Source organism: Danio rerio, chromosome 5, assembly GCF_052040795.2.
Source record: "Danio rerio strain M-AB ecotype USA chromosome 5, GRCz13ab, whole genome shotgun sequence".
In the NCBI taxonomy this organism is placed as follows: domain Eukaryota; kingdom Metazoa; phylum Chordata; class Actinopteri; order Cypriniformes; family Danionidae; genus Danio; species Danio rerio.
Genome location: NC_141025.1, coordinates 3375309 through 3394683, shown reverse-complemented (window position 1 = coordinate 3394683; position 19375 = coordinate 3375309). Strand labels below are relative to the sequence as shown.

Below are 19375 nucleotides of genomic sequence, written 5' to 3'. Positions count from 1 at the left end.
CTGACATGCCAACTGACCCAGCTGGGACTCGAACCAGCGACTTTCTTGTTGTGAGGTGATCGTGCTACCTACGTGCCACCATGACGGCTGTTGTGGTTTAAAATTTTGTATTAAGGTGTATTAAATTTCAATAATCTCTCCTTCTCTCTCTCTCTCTCTCTCTCTCTCTCATGTCTTTTGTTCTTCATTGATAAGTGAACTGTTAGTCAAATATTCGCCCACCTGTGAAGGAAAAGGAAGTTTGCTGTTCAACATGAAAGGCTGAAGTTCATCTGTGTGTGTGTGTGTGTGTGTGTGTGTGTGTGTGTGTGTGTGTGTGTGTGTGTGTGTGTGTGTGTGTGTGTGTGTGTGTGTGTGTGTGTGTGTGCACATTTGAATGTGCTACTGATGCTATATATCATTCATTCATTTTCCTTCAGCTTAGTCACTCATTCACCAGGGGTTGCCACAGCTGAATAAACCGCCAACTATTCCAGCATATGTTTTACGGGGGGGGGGGGGGGATGACCTTACAGCTGCAACCCAGTACTGGGAAACACCCATACACACTCATTCACACACACTCATACATTAGGGCCTATTTAGTTCATCAATTCCCCTATAGTGCACGTGTTTGAACTGTGGGGGAAACCGGAGCACCCGGAGGAAACCCACGCCAACACAGGGCGAACATGCAAACTCCATACAGAAATGCCAACTGGCCCAGCCCAAACTCAAACTAGTGACCTTCTTGCTGTGAGGCTGTGCTGCCATGCTTTATATCTCACTACTGTATTCTGTATAGTTTAGAAGAGAATCACATATAGCAGATGAAGTAAACATGATGCTTTTATCTGAAGTGACGTATATTGCTTTCAAGGTTTACGTATTCATCAGTTGCTTTAATGTTGGAGCATTTCGCTATAGATGCTTCTTTCTGAACTCTGATCTTTTTTTTTTTAAATGTAAAGCGTGTTGAATTGACTGTGTGAATTGTCTGTGTTTGTGCAGTCTCACCCGCTGTCTCTGTGTAACACCAGTGAAGATGAGCGTCAGGAGAGCATCTTCATCAGCATCGTCAAGCTGGAGAGTCCAGAGAGCAAAGTGCCGCAGTGCCAACCGCTGCTGGATAAAGTAAGAGAAACACACACACACACACACACACACACTCTTATATACAGTACAGTTGAAGTCAAAATTACACTCCCTCCTGTGATGTTCTTCCTCTAATATTTCCCAAATGATGTTAAACAGATTCAGGGATTTTTTCACAGTATTTCCTCTAATATTTTTTCTTCTGAAAGTCTTATTTGTTTTATTTCCACTGGAATAAAGCTGTTTTTATTAGTTTTATAACTCTTTTAACCTCCTAAACTTCCGGTATCAGGTCTGTGAGGTCATTTACTTCTGCACTCTTTAAATTTTAAAGGTCCGTATTGACTCAATATCCCATTAGTGGTTCTGTTCTCTCATCAGTTGGAATAGAATCTTCTGTATAGATTATGGAGGAGACATTTTTCTTTTTTTCCTATCATTACTGATGTGTGCAGGAACCAACTAAATTAATGAGCGCAACCTAGACCAAACAGAACCTAAAAGGTACACTTTCAAATTTGAGTTTACTAAAAAACACCTCTTTTTGCTAGTCTGTCATTCTGTCTGTCTGTCTGTCTGTCTGTCTGTCTGTCTGTCTGTCTGTCTGTCTGTCTGTCTGTCTGTCTGTCTGTCTGTCATTCGGTCTGTCTGTCTGTCTGTCTGTCTGTCTGTCTGTCTGTCATTCTGTCTGTCATTCTGTCATTCTGTCTGTCTGTCTGTCATTCGGTCTGTCTGTCTGTCTGTCTGTCTGTCTGTCTGTCTGTCTGTATGTCTGTCATTCTGTCTGTCTGTATGTCTGTCATTCTGTCTGTCTGTCTGTCTGTCATTCGGTCTGTCTGTCTGTCTGTCTGTCTGTCTGTATGTCTGTCATTCTGTCTGTCTGTATGTCTGTCATTCTGTCTGTCTGTCTGTCTGTCATTCGGTCTGTCTGTCTGTCTGTCTGTCTGTCTGTCTGTCTGTCTGTATGTCTGTCATTCTGTCTGTCTGTATGTCTGTCATTCTGTCTGTCATTCTGTCTGTCTGTCTGTATGTCTATCATTCTGTCTGTCATTCTGTCTGTCTGTCTGTCATTCTGTCTGTCTGTCTGTCTGTCTGTCTGTCTGTCTGTCATTCTGTCTGTCTGTCTGTCTGTCATTCTGTCATTCGGTCTGTCTGTCTTTCTGTCATTCTGTCTGTCTGTCTGTCATTCGGTCTGTCTGTCTTTCTGTCATTCTGTCTGTCTGTCTGTCATTCGGTCTGTCTGTCTTTCTGTCATTCTGTCTGTCTGCCTGTCTGTCTGTCTGTCATTCTGTCTGTCTGTCTGTCATTCTGTCTGTCTGTCTGTCATTCGGTCTGTCTGTCTGTCTGTCATTCTGTCATTCTGTCATTCTGTCTGTCTGTCATTCGGTCTGTCTGTCTGTCTGTCTGTCTGTCTGTCTGTCTGTCTGTCTGTCTGTCTGTCTGTATGTCTGTCATTCTGTCTGTCTGTATGTCTGTCATTCTGTCTGTCATTCTGTCTGTCTGTCTGTCTGTCTGTATGTCTATCATTCTGTCTGTCATTCTGTCTGTCTGTCTGTCATTCTGTCTGTCTGTCTGTCTGTCTGTCATTCTGTCTGTCCGTATGTCTGTCTGTCTGTCTGTCTGTCTGTCTGTCATTCTATCTGTCTGTCTGTCTGTCTGTCTGTCATTTTGTCTGTCTGTCTGTCTGTCATTCGGTCTGTCTGTCTTTCTGTCATTCTGTCTGTCATTCTGTCTGTCTGTCTGTCATTCGGTCTGTCTGTCTTTCTGTCATTCTGTCTGTCTGTCTGTCTGTCTGTCATTCGGTCTGTCTGTCTGTCTGTCTGTCTGTCATTCTGTCTGTCTGTCTGTCATTCTGTCTGTCTGTCTGTCATTCGGTCTGTCTGTCTGTCTGTCATTCTGTCATTCTGTCTGTCTGTCATTCGGTCTGTCTGTCTGTCTGTCTGTCTGTCTGTCTGTCTGTCTGTATGTCTGTCAATCTGTCTGTCTGTATGTCTGTCATTCTGTCTGTCATTCTGTCTGTCTGTCTGTCTGTCTGTATGTCTATCATTCTGTCTGTCATTCTGTCTGTCTGTCTGTCATTCTGTCTGTCTGTCTGTCTGTCTGTCTGTCATTCTGTCTGTCCGTATGTCTGTCTGTTTGTCTGTCTGTCTGTCTGTCATTCTATCTGTCTGTCTGTCTGTCTGTCTGTCATTTTGTCTGTCTGTCTGTCTGTCTGTCTGTCATTCTGTCTCTCTGTCTGTCTGTCTGTCTGTCATTCTGTCTGTCTGTCTGTCATTCTGTCTGTCTGTATGTCTGTCTGTCTGTCTGTCTGTCTGTCATTCTGTCTGTCTGCCTGTCTGTCTGTCTGTCTGTCTGTATTTCTGTCATTCTGTCTGTCTGTCTGTCTGTCATTCTGTCTGTCATTCTGTCTTTTGTCTGTCATTCTCTCTGACTGTCTGTCTACCTGTCTGTCTGTCAGTAATTCTGTTTGCCTGTTTGTCGTTATGTCTGTCTCTCTGTCTATCTGTTGTTCCGTCTGTCTGTCTGTCATTGTGTCTGTTAGTCAGTCATTCTTTCTGTCTGTCTGTCTGTCTGTCTGTCATTTTTTTCTGTCTGTCTGTTTATTCTTCTGTCTGTCTGTCATTCTGTCCCTTTGTCTGTTTGTGTCTGTCTGTTTGCCTGTCTGTGTATCTATTTGTATGTCTGTGTCCGTCTATCTGTCATTTTCTCTCTCTATCTTAGTCTTTTTGTCTGTCTGTCTGTCTGTCTGTTGTTCTGTCTGTCTATATATCTATTTGTCTATTTGTCTGTTTGTCTGTCTGTCTGTCTGTCTGCCTGTATGTATGTATATGTGTTTGTCTGTCCGTCTGTCGGCGTCATTCTCTCTGTCTGTTAATATATACATTTATTACATTTTGTCCGTCTGTCATTCTATCTATCTATCTATCTATCTATCTATCTATCTATCTATCTATCTATCTATCTATCTATCTATCTATCTATCTATCTATCTATCTATCTATCTATCTATCTATCTATCTATCTATCTATCTATCTATCTATCTATCATCTGTCTATCATCTATCTATCATCTGTCTATCATCTGTCTATCTGTCTGTCTGTTTCACTGTTTATGTTTAGATTAACTTTTAGATCATCAGTGTAATGTATCAGACATGCAGTCTACATGGTGATCAGATGTAGAAATCTAACCTAGAACATAGAAGTGAAGCTAAAGAGCCAGTGAGTGTTTTCAGCTGGAGCAGACAGTCTTAACAAGTTAATCAGAGTTAATAACCCGTCTCAGTCCCGCTTCCATCCACATTACCACTGTTTAGTGCACATCTGAAGAAACAAAGCCTTCTCTTACAGCCCACAGTATAAATACACCGGAGAGCAGGCTAAATTGAGGGGTTTTGGTTGTCTGATGGTTGAGAATGTTTAGTTTTTGTGTACAGTAACCCAACACACATCATTTCTCTGTTTACATCATATTGAGTTTCCCAACAGTGTTGTTCTGCAGTCACAGAGATGCTGTTAACATTTCTGTTAGCGGTTTTTGAGTTTGAATTACAAGAAAAAAAAGAGAAAATAACAGCACAAGTTATATTTATTTATTTATTTATTTATTATTAATTCAGAATTTTTTTAAAGACATACTAAATATACCACACCATGACCACACTTTAAACAATATATGATGTACATATGATAAATTAAGCATGTAAACTGGAGTTTTCTAAACAACGACATTACTCGTGGCTGAACTATCATAGTACGATGCATCATTTGGGAAAAGAATGATGTAGTGACGAGTGTTTCCCAAAGCCTGTAGTTTCTCTGTCACAGAACCATCTTTTGAACCATGTTAGTTATAACATAAAACGCCCATAATGATGCTCTAAATGAGGTGGAGTAACTTCTTCTTTAGAGAAAATCCCCATCATTTCTTTGTGCAAATTCTATTGTTTTACACGGATTTAAAATAAAATCCAATATAAGTTTTGGTAAAAACATGCACTCGTTTACACATTTGTGTACACATTTATTTCAATTAATATAAAATAAAAGGCACGCATTGGTCTTATGTTTTCTTTACAAATATTATTTAGAACATTACATATTCTATTCTAAATTAACATAAAGTCACTTACAAAAGTGAACAGGTATTTTAATATCATATATAAATCATATAAATAAATAATGCCGCGATTTGTTAAGAAATCAAATTTGATATTTATTATTTATTATGAAATGAAAAAAAACATCCTACTTTAATAATTATGATGATGGTGACGACAATTATTATTATTATTATTATTATTATTATTATTATTATTATTATTAAGTAGGATTTTATTTAATAACTTATTTATTTATTTATTTAATTAAAGTCTACTTTTACAATTTGACACATGCTAACCACTGCAGAAATGTTCTAACCAACAGGCCCAACTCATATACAGTACAGATGCTAAATAAATCTCCTACACTGTAAAAAAAAATCTGTAATTTTACAGTTTAGAAACATGTAGAATAACGGCTGTTAAATTACGGATATTAAATTACAGAAGTTTTCTTAAATTGAAATTTCTGCAATTTAATATCAGCTATTTTACTGTAAATTTCTGTTATTTAATGGCTATTATTTTACGTTTTTTTCCGGCTCCCGTTTTTCCCAGGATTCTTCCATTTTTTACAGTTCTATCCCGCTATCATCGCGTAAAAGTGTTTTCCCGTATTTCTCCCATATTTTCCACTAGGGGCTGTCTTAAAATATGAGTCCGTTTTGTGCTTTTGCTTTGTTCGGACATGAAAACACTTTGAAATAAACATAAAAAGGAGCGATTACCTTCCTTTTCATTACAGGTGCCGTCTCCCTTTCATATGCAATCCTCAAATCATGTAGGGCTGCATGACTGTCAGCTGATGTGCTCCATAGAGAGACGCTGTTTCCCAAACCGATTCTGTACTCGTGATTTAAGGCATAGCAAAAGTCTGGGTTTTGGGTGCGTATTTAATCAGACATATACACATTATCAATAATAATAACATCTAAAAATGTCGGTGTTTTTTTTTCTAACACAACTAATTTCATTCAAATGAACATAAAAAGTTAGGAAGGCGATCGAATGCTTTCATAATAAAGTTAGATGTGTACATTTTAAAACATCCCAAGATGGGAAGAGTAATTTCCGGGTGATACAGAGTTTATTTGCGGGAGAGTGGGTGCCTGAAGAGTGGTGGGGGTGAAGGAATGGGTGAAGGTGACATACCTGAAGAGCGGTGTGGGTGAGTTGCACGCGACGTACATGAAGAACGGTGTGGGTGAGTTGCACGCGACGTACATGAAGAACGGTGTGGGTGAGTTGCACGCGACGTACATGAAGAGCGGTGTGGGTGAGTTGCACGCGACGTACATGAAGAACGGTGTGGGTGAGTTGCACGCGACGTACATGAAGAACGGTGTGGGTGAGTTGCGCGCGACGTACCTGGAGGGCGGTGGGGGTGAGTTGCGCGCGACGTATTTGGAGAGTGGTGTGGGTGAGTTGCATGTGACGTACCTGAAGAGCGGTGGGGATGAGCTGCATGCGACGTACCTGAAGATCGGTGGGGGTATTGGTGAGCACGACATACCTAAAGAGCGGTGGGATTGAGTTGCGCGTGACAAACCTGAAGAACGGTGGGAGTACCTGAAGAGCGGTGTGGGTGAGTTGCACGCGACATACCTGAAGAGCGGTGGGGGTGAGTTGCACGCGACATACCTGAAGAGCGGTGTGGGTGAGTTGCACGCGACATACCTAAAGAGCGGTGGGATTGAGTTGCGCGTGACAAACCTGAAGAACGGTGGGAGTACCTGAAGAGCGGTGTGGGTGAGTTGCACGCGACATACCTGAAGAGCGGTGGGGGTGAGTTGCACGCGACATATCTGAAGAGTGGTGGGGGTGAGTTGTGCGCGACGTACCTGGAGAGCGGTGGGGGTGAGTTGCGCGCGACGTACCTGGAGAGCGATGTGGGTGAGTTGCGCGCGACGTACCTGGAGAGCGATGTGGGTGAGTTGCGCTCGACATATCTGAAGAGCGGTGGGGATGAGTTGCGCTTGACGTACCTGAAGAGTGGTGGGGGTGAGTTGCGTGCGACATACCTGAAGAGCAGTGGGGGTACCTGAAAAGCGGTTTGGGTGAGTTGCGCGTGACATATCTGAAGAGTGGTGGGGGTACCTGAAGAGCGGTGGGGGTGAGTTGCACATGACATACCTGAAGAACGGTGGGGACGAGTTGCGCTCGACGTATCTGAAGAGCGGTGGGGGTACCTGTAGAGCGGTGGGGGTGAGTTGCGAGTGACGTACCTGAATAGCGGTGGGGGTACCTGAAGAGCGATGGGGGTGATTTGCACGCGACCTACCTGAAGAGCGGTAGGGGTGAGTTCCGCATGATATACCTGAAGAGCGGTAGGGGTGAGTTCCGCATGATATACCTGAAGAGCGGTAGGGGTGAGTTCCGCACGATATACCTGAAGAGCGGTAGGGGTGAGTTCCGCACGATATACCTGAAGAGCGGTAGGGGTGAGTTCCGCACGATATACCTGAAGAGCGGTGGGGGTGAGTTCCGCACGATATACCTGAAGAGCGGTAGGGGTGAGTTCCGCACGATATACCTGAAGAGCGGTAGGGGTGAGTTCCGCATGATATACCTGAAGAGCGGTGGGGGTGAGTTCCGCACGATATACCTGAAGAGCGGTAGGGGTGAGTTCCGCATGATATACCTGAAGAGCGGTAGGGGGTGAGTTCCGCATGATATACCTGAAGAGCGGTGGGGGTGAGTTCCGCACGATATACCTGAAGAGCGGTAGGGGTGAGTTCCGCACGATATACCTGAAGAGCGGTGGGGGTGAGTTCCGCACGATATACCTGAAGAGCGGTAGGGGTGAGTTCCGCATGATATACCTGAAGAGCGGTAGGGGTGAGTTCCGCATGATATACCTGAAGAGCGGTAGGGGTGAGTTCCGCATGATATACCTGAAGAGCGGTGGGGGTGAGTTCCGCACGATATACCTGAAGAGCGGTAGGGGTGAGTTCCGCATGATATACCTGAAGAGCGGTAGGGGTGAGTTCCGCACGATATACCTGAAGAGCGGTGGGGGTGAGTTCCGCATGATATACCTGAAGAGCGGTGGGGGTGAGTTCCGCACGATATACCTGAAGAGCGGTAGGGGTGAGTTCCGCACGATATACCTGAAGAGCGGTAGGGGTGAGTTCCGCACGATATACCTGAAGAGCGGTATGGGTGAGTTCCACATGATATACCTGAAGAGCGGTGGGGGTGAGTTGCGGTAGAGAGAGGTGTGTGACGTATTTAAGGACCGGGGGGGAGACACGCAATTTCCAGGAGACTATCATTTATTTGCGGGCATCCAGGACTCTCCAAGCATTTGCGGGATAATACCGGAACTTCTGGGACAATCCCTTATTATGGTGGGATTATATTATAGACTAATTTTCACATCCCAGGGACTGCAGCCTAAAGCCAATGCACGCCTCCCACCAGTCCCGGTATACAGCCCTATCACACTGCTACTCATGTGCTATTGCTCACATATACAGTTGAAGTCAACATTATTCACACATTTTTTTTTTTCTTTTCAAAATTTTCCCCTAATGATGTTGAACAGATTCAGGAATTTTTCACAGTATTTCCTTTAATATTTGTTCTTCTGGAGAAAGTCTGATTTGTTTTATTTCAGCTAGAATAAAAGCCGTTTTAATTGTTTTAAACCCATTTTAAGGTCAATATTATTAGCATCCCTAATCAATATTAGTTTTGGATTGTCTCCAGAACAAACCACTGTTATACAACGACCTGCCTAATTACCCTAAGTTTACCCTAATTACCCTAGTGAAGCCTTTAAAAGTCACTTTAAGCTGTATAGAAGTGTCTTGAAGAATATCTAGTCTAATATTCTTTACTGTCATCATGGCAAAGATAAAATAACTCAGCTATTAGAAATGAGTTATTAAAACTATTATGATTAGAAATGTGCTGATAAAATCTTTGAATCATTTTGAGTTTAATTGTACGTCCATTTTGATGAAGCGTCCCAGTCTGGACTAGTCCAGCGGTATGAAAAGAGCTTGAAATATTTCACACACACACACACACACACACACACACAGTGGTCGTTGGCTCATTGTGCTGCTGACGCTCCCTCAGAGCCGCTGTTTGCTCTTCTTAATCCACAAAGAGCTGTTTTTCTGACTGAGTGAAAGAGCGAGTGTTTGACTGACCGTGAGTCAGAGGAGACTGCCTCGACACGCACACACACACACACACACACACACACACACACACTCTCTCTCTGAAGACTAAAGTACATACATAATCTCGCTCTCATAGAACATGTGGAGTGATGGTGTGTGTGTGTGTGAGGGAGAGAGTGTGTTTGAAATTGTGTGCATGTTTGTGTGTTTGTGCATGAGTGTGTAAGTGAGGATGAGAGTGTGTGTGTAAATGTTTGTGTGTGTACATGTACAGTTAGGTCCATAAATATTTGGACATCGACACAGTTTTAGCTCTATATACTAACACAATGGATTTGAAATGAAACTAACATGTGCTTTAACTGCAGAGTGTCAGCTTTAATTTAAGGGTATTTACAACCAAATCACGTGAACGCTGTAGGAGTTACAACAGTTTGCATATGTGCCTCCCACTTGTTAAGGGACCAAAAGTAATTGGACAGAATAATAATCATAACTCAAACTTTCAGTTTAATACTTGGTTGCAAATCCTTTGCAGTCAATTACAGTCTAGAGCCACAACCCAGTACTGGGAAACACCCATTTACACACATTCTCATACACAGACATACAATTTAGCTCATCGGTTCGCCAATAGCGCGTGTGTTTGGACTGTGGGGAAAACCGGAGCGCCCGGAGGAAACCCACCCCAATATGGGGAGAACATGCCAACTCCAGAAAGAAATGCCAACTGATCCAGCTGGGACTCGAACTAGCGACCTTCTTGCTGTGAGGCCACAGTGCTAACCACTGAGCCACCAATCTATAAGTCATTGTTAATGACTATAAGTTATATAAAGTCATTGTGCAGTGTGTGCCATCATTGTAGTGGCCCTGAGGAGTGTGTGCATGTGCTGTAAATTGAAGAGTTTGTGTTTATTGAGTGTTTGTGTTCAGTTCTCCGTCTCTCCTCCTCTTCTTTCCAGTGTTTTTATGTGCTGATGTTATCAGCTTACTGTATGATAAAGGCTGAAGAATGAGTCGCTTTGTTGGGACAAACTCTCTCATCATCACTCCATCCGTCAGAGAGAGAGAGAGATAAAAGAGTCAGCCAGTGGACAAAACTAGTCAGAAACATTCATATTAATTATTATTTGTAGTATTTATGTATTACATTTCAATTATTTTTATTTAAATTTAATTTAAGTTTTATTTTAATTAATTCATTATTATTTTAATTAACATTTTTATTTAAGTTTATTTTTTTATTATTTTTTCTTAATTTAAATTTTATTATTTTAAAATTTTATTTAAATTAAAATACATTTTATAATTTAATATAATTTATTTTATTCTTTTTAATTAAATTAAAAATATTTTAATAACATTATTATTTTAAATTACTTTTTTATTTTTTATAATTTCTTTCAATGCAATTAATTTAATTTAATTTGCATTTTAGTCAATTTATTATAATTTTAATTTACATTTACTTAAATGTATATTATTTTGTATTTATTTATTTATTTATTTAAATTTTAATTTAATTTTATTTTATTTCAATGCAGTTATTTTTATTTAATTTATTTTCATTTGTTGTTTAATTATTATTTTAATTTACATTTTTTAACACCTAATGTTAAAATAATTTTTCTTTATTTTTCTTTTCTTTTATTATTTTTAAAATTTTAATTAAATTTAATTCAATTACATAATTTTATATTTTAATTAATTTATTATTATTTCAATTTTCACAACTGCAAAGTTTTATTTTCATTTATTTTCGTTTATTTTTAATTTAAAAAAATAAAATTTTAATTTAATCTGTGTTTAAATTCATGTATAATATTTTAATTGACATTTTTATTTCTTTATTTATTTTCATTTATTTTTTTTTATTTGATAATTTTTTATTAAATGTAATGTTATTGTTTTATTTATTTTTTAATTCAATTATTGTTATTAAATAAAATACTAATTTATTTTAATTAATTTTTTATTTAATTAGCATTTTTATGTAATTTTTATATTTTTATTTTACTTTATTTTAATTTAATACATTTTTGTTTTTTATTTTATTTAAATACAATTATTTTTTATTCAATATGTATTTTAATTAATGTATTATTATTTTAATTTACATGTTGATTTTAATTTATTTTATAATTAAATTTACTTTATTTTTATTTTATTTTTTTACTTATTTTAATTTCTATTGATTTAATTATTTAACTAAATAATGATGTAAGTATGTATTTATCAAATCTATCATAATCAATTCCACAAATGCATTGATTTGTTCCTCATATATTAGTCAAAGTTTCCAAACTCTCCACTAATTCATAAAAGGCATATTTAAGGTTCAGTGTTGATTTATCAGAACCTTTAAAATCATCACAGCATCAGTTGACCCCACACCACGGATTTTACTATTATGTGATTAGCAAACCACAAAAAACACACAATATCACAATATCAAAAACCAACATGTCTTCAGTACAGATCGCTTCACTAAAGCCCCATTTACACACAAAAAACTGCCAGCATCACTCGTCATCTTGTAGAGTTTAAAATAAATCATAATTCTTTACTTTACCATGTTTTTGCCATTTTTATTAAAGACACACTGTACTTGCTGATAGAGAGAGAGAGAGAGAGAGAGAGAGAGGGGTTTGATTGGTCCTGGCATGCTTTTATAAGGCCGTGCAGGAAGTGTGTGTGTTGTGTGTGTGTCAGGGTGTGTTCTGTGTGTTTGAAGAGTTTCTCATGCCGCTCTTTTTCACTCACACTCCTCTTTGTGTGCTGTGTGTATATCTGATTATGTATGCATGTGTGTGTGTGTGTGTGTGTGTATTTGTGTTGTGTGTGTTTTGGCCCATTTGTCGCTGGGTAACGGCTCACACACAGTTGTTGTGGATTCCAGTGCTGCATCTGTTGTGTTTGAAGCTCAAGGCCGACAGCGATAACTCTTCTGTTCTTCTCTCTCTCTCACACACACACACACACACACACACACACTGCATGTCACACACTTTGTGGGATCTTCCCATCGGAACAGCTTCTTCTCACATGGATGAAAAACACAAGAGTCTGTATCTGACAACATCTCTCCGGCCAGCTGAGAATGCAGTGTGTGTTTATGTGTGTGTGTGTGTACGTGTTTTTGTGACATATCAGGACACAAATCTGTATAATGACATGGGTATGACACAGGTAATACAAAAAGGAGGTCTTTGGTGACGTCCTCATTTCTCAAAATGCTTATAAATCACAGAGGATGAGTTTAATCAGAGAGTAAAGCTGGACACTGACTCCTGTGATGGTTGGGTTTAGGGGTAGGGTGGGGTGAGGGCAATATAATATACAGTTTGGACAGAATAAAATGAATGGAAACCTATGTAATGTACCCACTTTTCACAAAAACAAACATGTGTGTGTGTGTGTGTGTGTGTGTGTGTGTCTATACATTAAAAATTAATATTAAAATGTTATTTAATATTTTCTCCCGACATATTAATTTAGGTGTAGTCATTTTTGGGAGATGATTCAGTGGTTAGCACTGTGGCCTCACAGCAGGAAGATCGCTGGTTTGAGTCCCGGCTGGGCCAGTTGGCATTTCTGTGTGGAGTTTGCATGTTCTCCCCGTGTTGGCGTAGGTTTCCTCCGGGTGCTCCGGTTTCCCCCACAGTTCGAACACATGCGCTATAGGGGAATTGATGAACTAAATTAGCCGTAGTGTATGTGTGCGTGTGTGTGAATGAGTGTGTATGGGTGTTTCCCAGTACTGGATTGCAGCTGGAAGAGGCTTCTGTTGTGTAAAACGTATGATGGATAAGTTGGCGGTTCATTTCACTGTGGCAACCCCTATTGAATAAAGGGACTAATGAATGAATGATTAATAATAATGATGATGATGAGAATAGCAATAATGAAAATAATAAAAACAACAATAATGTTGATGTTAATAATAATAACAATGATATTGAGCATTTTAATAATTATAATAATAATAACAATGACAATAGTAATAACAATAATAATGATAATTATAATAACATAAAAAATAATAATAATAAAACCAATAATAATAACAATGATAATGATAAATAAATAAATAATATTAGTAATAACAACAATAATAATGGTGATGTTGATGATGATAATAATAATAATAATAATAATAATAATAATAATAATAATAATGATGATGATAATAATAATGATAAAAAGAACAACAACAATAATATAATAATGATAAAAATTTATTGATAATTTTATTAATTATAATAATAATTACTATGATAATAATAATAAAAACAATAATAATAACAACAGTAATAATGAAAATAAAACAAAAATATAACAATGACAATGATATATAAATAATAATAGTAATAACAACAACAATAATGATGATGTTGATCATAATAATAATAATAAAATAATAATAATAATAATAATAATAATAATGATAATAAGGGCGAAGCAGTGGCCCAGTAGGTAGTGCTGTCGCCTCACAGCAAGAAGGTTCGCTGGGTCGCTGGTTTGATCCTCGGCTCAGTTGGCGTTTCTTTGTGGAGTTTGCATGTTCTCCCTGTGTTCGCGTGGGTTTCCTCCGGGTGCTCCGGTTTCCCCCACAGTCCAAAGACATGCGGTACAGGTGTATTGGGTAGGCTAAATTGTCCGTAGTGTATGAGTGTGTGTGAATGAGTGTGTATGAATGTTTCACAGAGATTGGTTGTGGCTGGAAGGGCATCCGTTACGTAAAAAACTTGCTGGATAAGTTGGCGGTTCATTCCGCTGTGGCGACCCCAGATTAATAAAGGGACTAAGCCGACAAAAATATGAATGAATTAATAATAATAACAATAATAATGATGATAATAATAATAATGATAAAAAGGAAGAACAATAGTGATTATGATAATAATAATAATAATAATAATAATAATAATAATAATAACAATGATATTGATAATTTTAATAATTACAATAATAATAATAACAAAGATAATAATAAAAAAGCAATAATCATGATGATAATGATAATAATAACAAAAACAATAATAATGACAATAGTAATGATAATATATATAATAATAGTATTAACAAAAAACAATAATGTTGATAATAATAATAATAATAATAATAATAATAATAATAATAATAGTAGTAGTAATAAACATTTTAATTGCATATTTAAAAAAATAAATTATATAGGATATATAGAAGGATACATGCATGAAAGGCACATGGTGCGGGTGATTTTTGTGGCATTTGCTAAAAGAATACATCTAGGCTATTTTTGCAAATTTTCATTGTTAAATCAAAACAACTTAAATCAGAGTCAATCAGATCTTGGTGATCAGTAAAACTGTCAATGAAACATATGAGACAGAATAGTTCAGTTCAGTTCAGTTATTTACTGTAAATAATATGCTGAAACAAATTACAGCATATAAGAGCAAAAACCAAAAAATCCAATAAAACCAGGTGTCACACATTTAAAGTACTACAGTCATTTATATTAAAGGGAAATATTTAGAAATATGCATTATATTGTATACACTTACAACTCTTCAATAATGAATTACACTACATTATGTAGTATCATTAATAACTATCATGAACTAATAGTAATTACCAGAGTATACTTCAGCCTTTACTACAGTAAACTATATATAGAGACCTCCCTCCCTCAGTCATCTTTCCATCAAGCAAGTTTCTTGTGTTAGCCTAATTGGTTGGTGACGTCACCGACCAAAACGAGAGGTGGCAGTAATGCGCTAAAAAGTTTGTTGTTGACGACCAAAAAACAGAAAGAAGAGGAAATCATGGTTCTCGCCATCATATGGATTTACTTTCATCGGCTGGACACCGGCCTCACAGCTCTGTGAATGTCGATGCCGTCACTTATTGATCTGCGGTCGGTAAGTGTAGCTTGCGTTGATGCTACTGCGCTATATCACTAATAAAATAGCTTCGCTACTGAAAAGCTTTTGATTTAGAAAGTAGCGACGCTACTGACACGCTACTGAGAAATGTAGTTAAGCTAGTAGCGACACTACTTGCAGCTCTCAGGGCCTACTCACACTATGCCATCCGTACCGTGCCCAGGTCCGTTTCCCGGATCATTTGAGAAGTGTGAGTGCGCTGAATCGGGCTCAAGCACGGTTCACTTGGCCGGCCCTGGCCCGGTTGGAAGAGGTGTGCCTGAGCACGGATCACTTGGGCTTTGGCGCGGTACGCTTGTGTGTGAGTGCAAAACTGAAAAACTGAAAGCGATACGTGTCTTTTAAGGGGTTGTTTTATATGGATTTATTAATCATTCTTACTGTTCAGTGAACGCAAACTGCCGTAGTTTATTAAAGACGCAAACCCCTCACTGCACGACAGCTGCACCTTCAGCAGACCTCCTCATTCCTGCAGCACGAGAGCTTTATTATTGTTTATGAGTGCCAAAAGTGGCGGATCTGTCCGGTGAAATATCTGACTGCGTGTCACCGCATCCCTAAGGACTGTTTGGCGAAATATTTGACTGCATGTCACTGCATATCAAACGACTGAAACGATATAACTAGAGAAATCTCCACTGAGCTACTTGGTGAGAGTGTATGGCAAGCCGTTTTAGCATTTAAACCTTGTTCTGACTATCCATAAATATATTTAGAGATATCTCTAATTATATTTTGACTAGTCATAATTATAATTTGACTAGCCAGATTGGAAATATCTGCAAATATATTATGACTAGTCATATTCCTCCATTGACTTCCATTGAAAAATATTTGCAGATATCTCTAACTGAGTTTTGACTAGTCACAATTGTAATTAGAGATATTTCAAAAGAAGGTAATGAATCGCACTCAATTGCTTCATACTGTTTTTATTCTTGTGTCACACTGAGGAAGGCTTTGTGCCGAAACGTCTGTTTGTCTGTTATCACCCGTAAAATGTGAGAAAAAGTAAGAATAAAAACAGTATGAAGCAATTGAGTGCAAATCATTACCTTCTTTTGAAAAATAGTAACGATCAGATTAACGCACCAAACCAAAGAAGTAACTAAAAAAACCGCAAGCGCGCAGGACAAACTTCAGTAATTAGAGATATCTCCAAATGAATTTTGACTTGTCAAAAATCCAATTCAAGATATCTACAACTGTAATTCGACTATTATTAAATTAATTAGAGATATCTTCAAATATATTTGTAAATATCTCTAAATATGACGAATTAAAGACATCTCTAAATGTTTTTTATAAAATATATTTTTTTAATGGAAGTCAATGGAGGAATATGACTACTCACAATATATTTGCAGATATCTCCAATCTGATTTCGTACTAGTACAATTGTAATTGCAGAAATCTCTAATTGTCATTCTGACTAGTGGAATTATAATTATGACTAGTCAAAATATAATTAGAGATATCTCTAAATATATTTTTGGATAGTCAAAACAAAGGAGTAAATGTTAAAACGGCTTGCCATAGAGAGCGCTTCTCACTGAACAGAGCAGCAGCGATGACGTAAGCGTGCCGAGGCCTGATATTGTGTGAGCACGGGCCGTCGGGGGAGACGGGAGGGGGGACAAGCGTGCTTTGGCCCGGTTCGAGGCAACTGTACCTAGTGTGAGTACGGCCTCAGACTGGTTATAGTAGCCTAATGCTCCCCAGAGAGGATTAGCGTAACTGGTAGACGTGGTGCGCCGCAATCAAACTGGAAAACCAGTTAAAAGCATCAGAATAGCAGCGCTTTAATACATGGCCTGAGCAGAAGGCATCATGCATATCAAAAACAGGCAAAGCAACAGGTTAATATTATTCAACAGATTTAGATGTCACCCCATTTGTAATCTTTAACATGTTCATAAGTAACTGTAATTTAACTACACATTTATTATCAGGAACTGTAACGAATTACTGTTACTTTTATTTTGTAATTAAATTACGTAATACCGTTACATGTAACCATAGATATATACACTAGATGTCGCCTGGCCTATTGTTGTCTATTGGACGGAATGCGTCAATAGCGCCGCCATCTTGGTACAGGGTAGCGCTCCTTTGAAATTAATGTGGGACCAATGTACAGTGGAGGACTGTGGCCATCCAAAGCCAGAGTTATACACATATACACACATATCTATGATCTGGAGTTTTCCTGGATGTTAGTGTGTAATTTTTTTTTCTAATTATGAAAATTATAATTTTACAGCACTTTTCTACATTGATGGATCAGTGACCGCACGGGCATTCCTGACAAAAAGCTTGTGTTTGTGTGTACAGTAGGGTTGGGCATCTAAGCTATAATGCCGATCCGATACGCATCTCGATACAAAGAATACGATCCGATATATTAGCGATACATTTGTGACATTACGATGCAACATGATACTGTTTACACCCATATCACGATACGATGCGATAATTCAGCACTAACTTATTAGATCAAGTTTATGAGATGATGTAAAAGAGGATGCTGTGCCATTGAATGAGTTTGATTAGTTATTACCCAAGTAAAACCAAGACTTTTTTTACAAACTGGCTTTTCTCTCAGAGCCAGAGTGTCAGTTTACAGTAGAGGGCCATTTTAGAACCTATAGCACATATTATTGAAGTATTTTCAAGATAAACAGAATGTATAAGTGCAATATATATTATAAATGTATATATTTGCACTCTTTCAACATAAAGGTTGAGCATTGCACAACAAGAATTGTGATTTAACTTTTCAACTATGAAAACAAGTTTTACAAAGATATATTGTGCCACTGAATATTCAAAACTTAAGGTCGTGAACTAGCAGTGTTATGCTGCTTTGAAACATCACTATCACTGTAAACAACAGGCTAATAAAAATAAAAATAAATAAAAATTAACAGGAGGAGGTGTTTAAAACCTTCATTCTCCGTGACACTAGGCTGAATATCTTTGCAGATGAACAATGCAATAGCATTCGTTATTGGCGTAGAGCGAGCAGAACTGTTGCGCATGGAGAAAACTTTCAATGCTTTTCTCACCACTTTTGGAGCTGGTAGCTACAGTTGAAGCAGAGCAGGAAGCCGGGGATGCAGGAACACTGGAAGATGCTTCCACAACAACACCGTGGCGCCGCTTCAAGTGAGATTTCAGATTAGTCGTACTGCCCGTGTATTTGACAGATGCGCGGCACATTTTGCAAATTGCATCTGTCCTGTCATGTCGTCCATCCTTAAATCCATAATGTTGCCATACTTTAGATTTAAAACTCAGTGAGGAATAAAATGTTTCTTTTGCTTCTCGCGCTTTCTGAGGGCGCTCCACTAGCTTCATCCGCACACCTGATACACTGAGTTGTAGTGTAAGTGTACACATCCGCAAGCCCGTTGCTAATGCATACTTTATGTAGATCAATTAAATTATGCGCCAAAAACAGGTTGACAACACTTGTTAATAAATAAAAAATACATTCTATTTTAAATATATAAGTTGTATCTTGGAAAAACCGATGCATCTCGATTTGCTTCCAAAATTTCATTCATCCTCTGCTGCTCTACCGATGCACTCGAATCGTGCACGCGCATGACTGCGTTTCGATACATATCGATTAATCTTCCCATCCCTAGTGTACAGAAATGTACTTTTCACCCTCCCTGTTAAATTTGATCTAATCATGTCCTGAAACACAGCTCCTCTCCTGCTTTCACTTCTCATACTGACGGAGGGAGCGATTCGTTTGTGAATGAATCCCCGAACAACTCTTTCACTAACGTTAGCCGAAAATAATACAAGTTTCTGGCACTGCAGCGTCTCATTGTCATATTTCTTTTGCATTGTTTGCTGATTTTATTCAACAAAACTAGCATAAGCCCAACCCAAGCTCATTCTGGAAACGTAGCCCCGCGGACGTTTCTGGAGACCGCGATTTACGTGGCCGGAGGTACGTTTAGTTTTTTCGAGCGAACGCTGCGGGGCGGTGTGACGCCGCTCCGCCCCTCCTCTTCATGCTCGCCGGCCGACGGCTCGCCTCCGAGTGGAGGGCTTTCCCGATTTTCCGCTTAGCACACAGCATTGCGTCGGCGGAGCGGAGGCCCCGGAGGAGGAG

The 19375-nt window shown here is 38.5% G+C and overlaps 1 protein-coding gene across 2 annotated transcripts in view; it reads left to right on the top strand.

Moving 5' to 3' along the window:
• The window catches only part of rnf43 (ring finger protein 43), a 257307-nt gene that overhangs the window by 190311 nt on the left and 47621 nt on the right, over positions 1-19375 (top strand). For both annotated transcript variants that reach the window (XM_087253165.1, XM_087253164.1), the window contains exon 2: positions 991-1113. In XM_087253165.1, coding sequence (XP_087109291.1) covers positions 991-1113 — 123 coding nt within the window. The remainder of the gene's footprint in view (positions 1-990; positions 1114-19375) is intronic.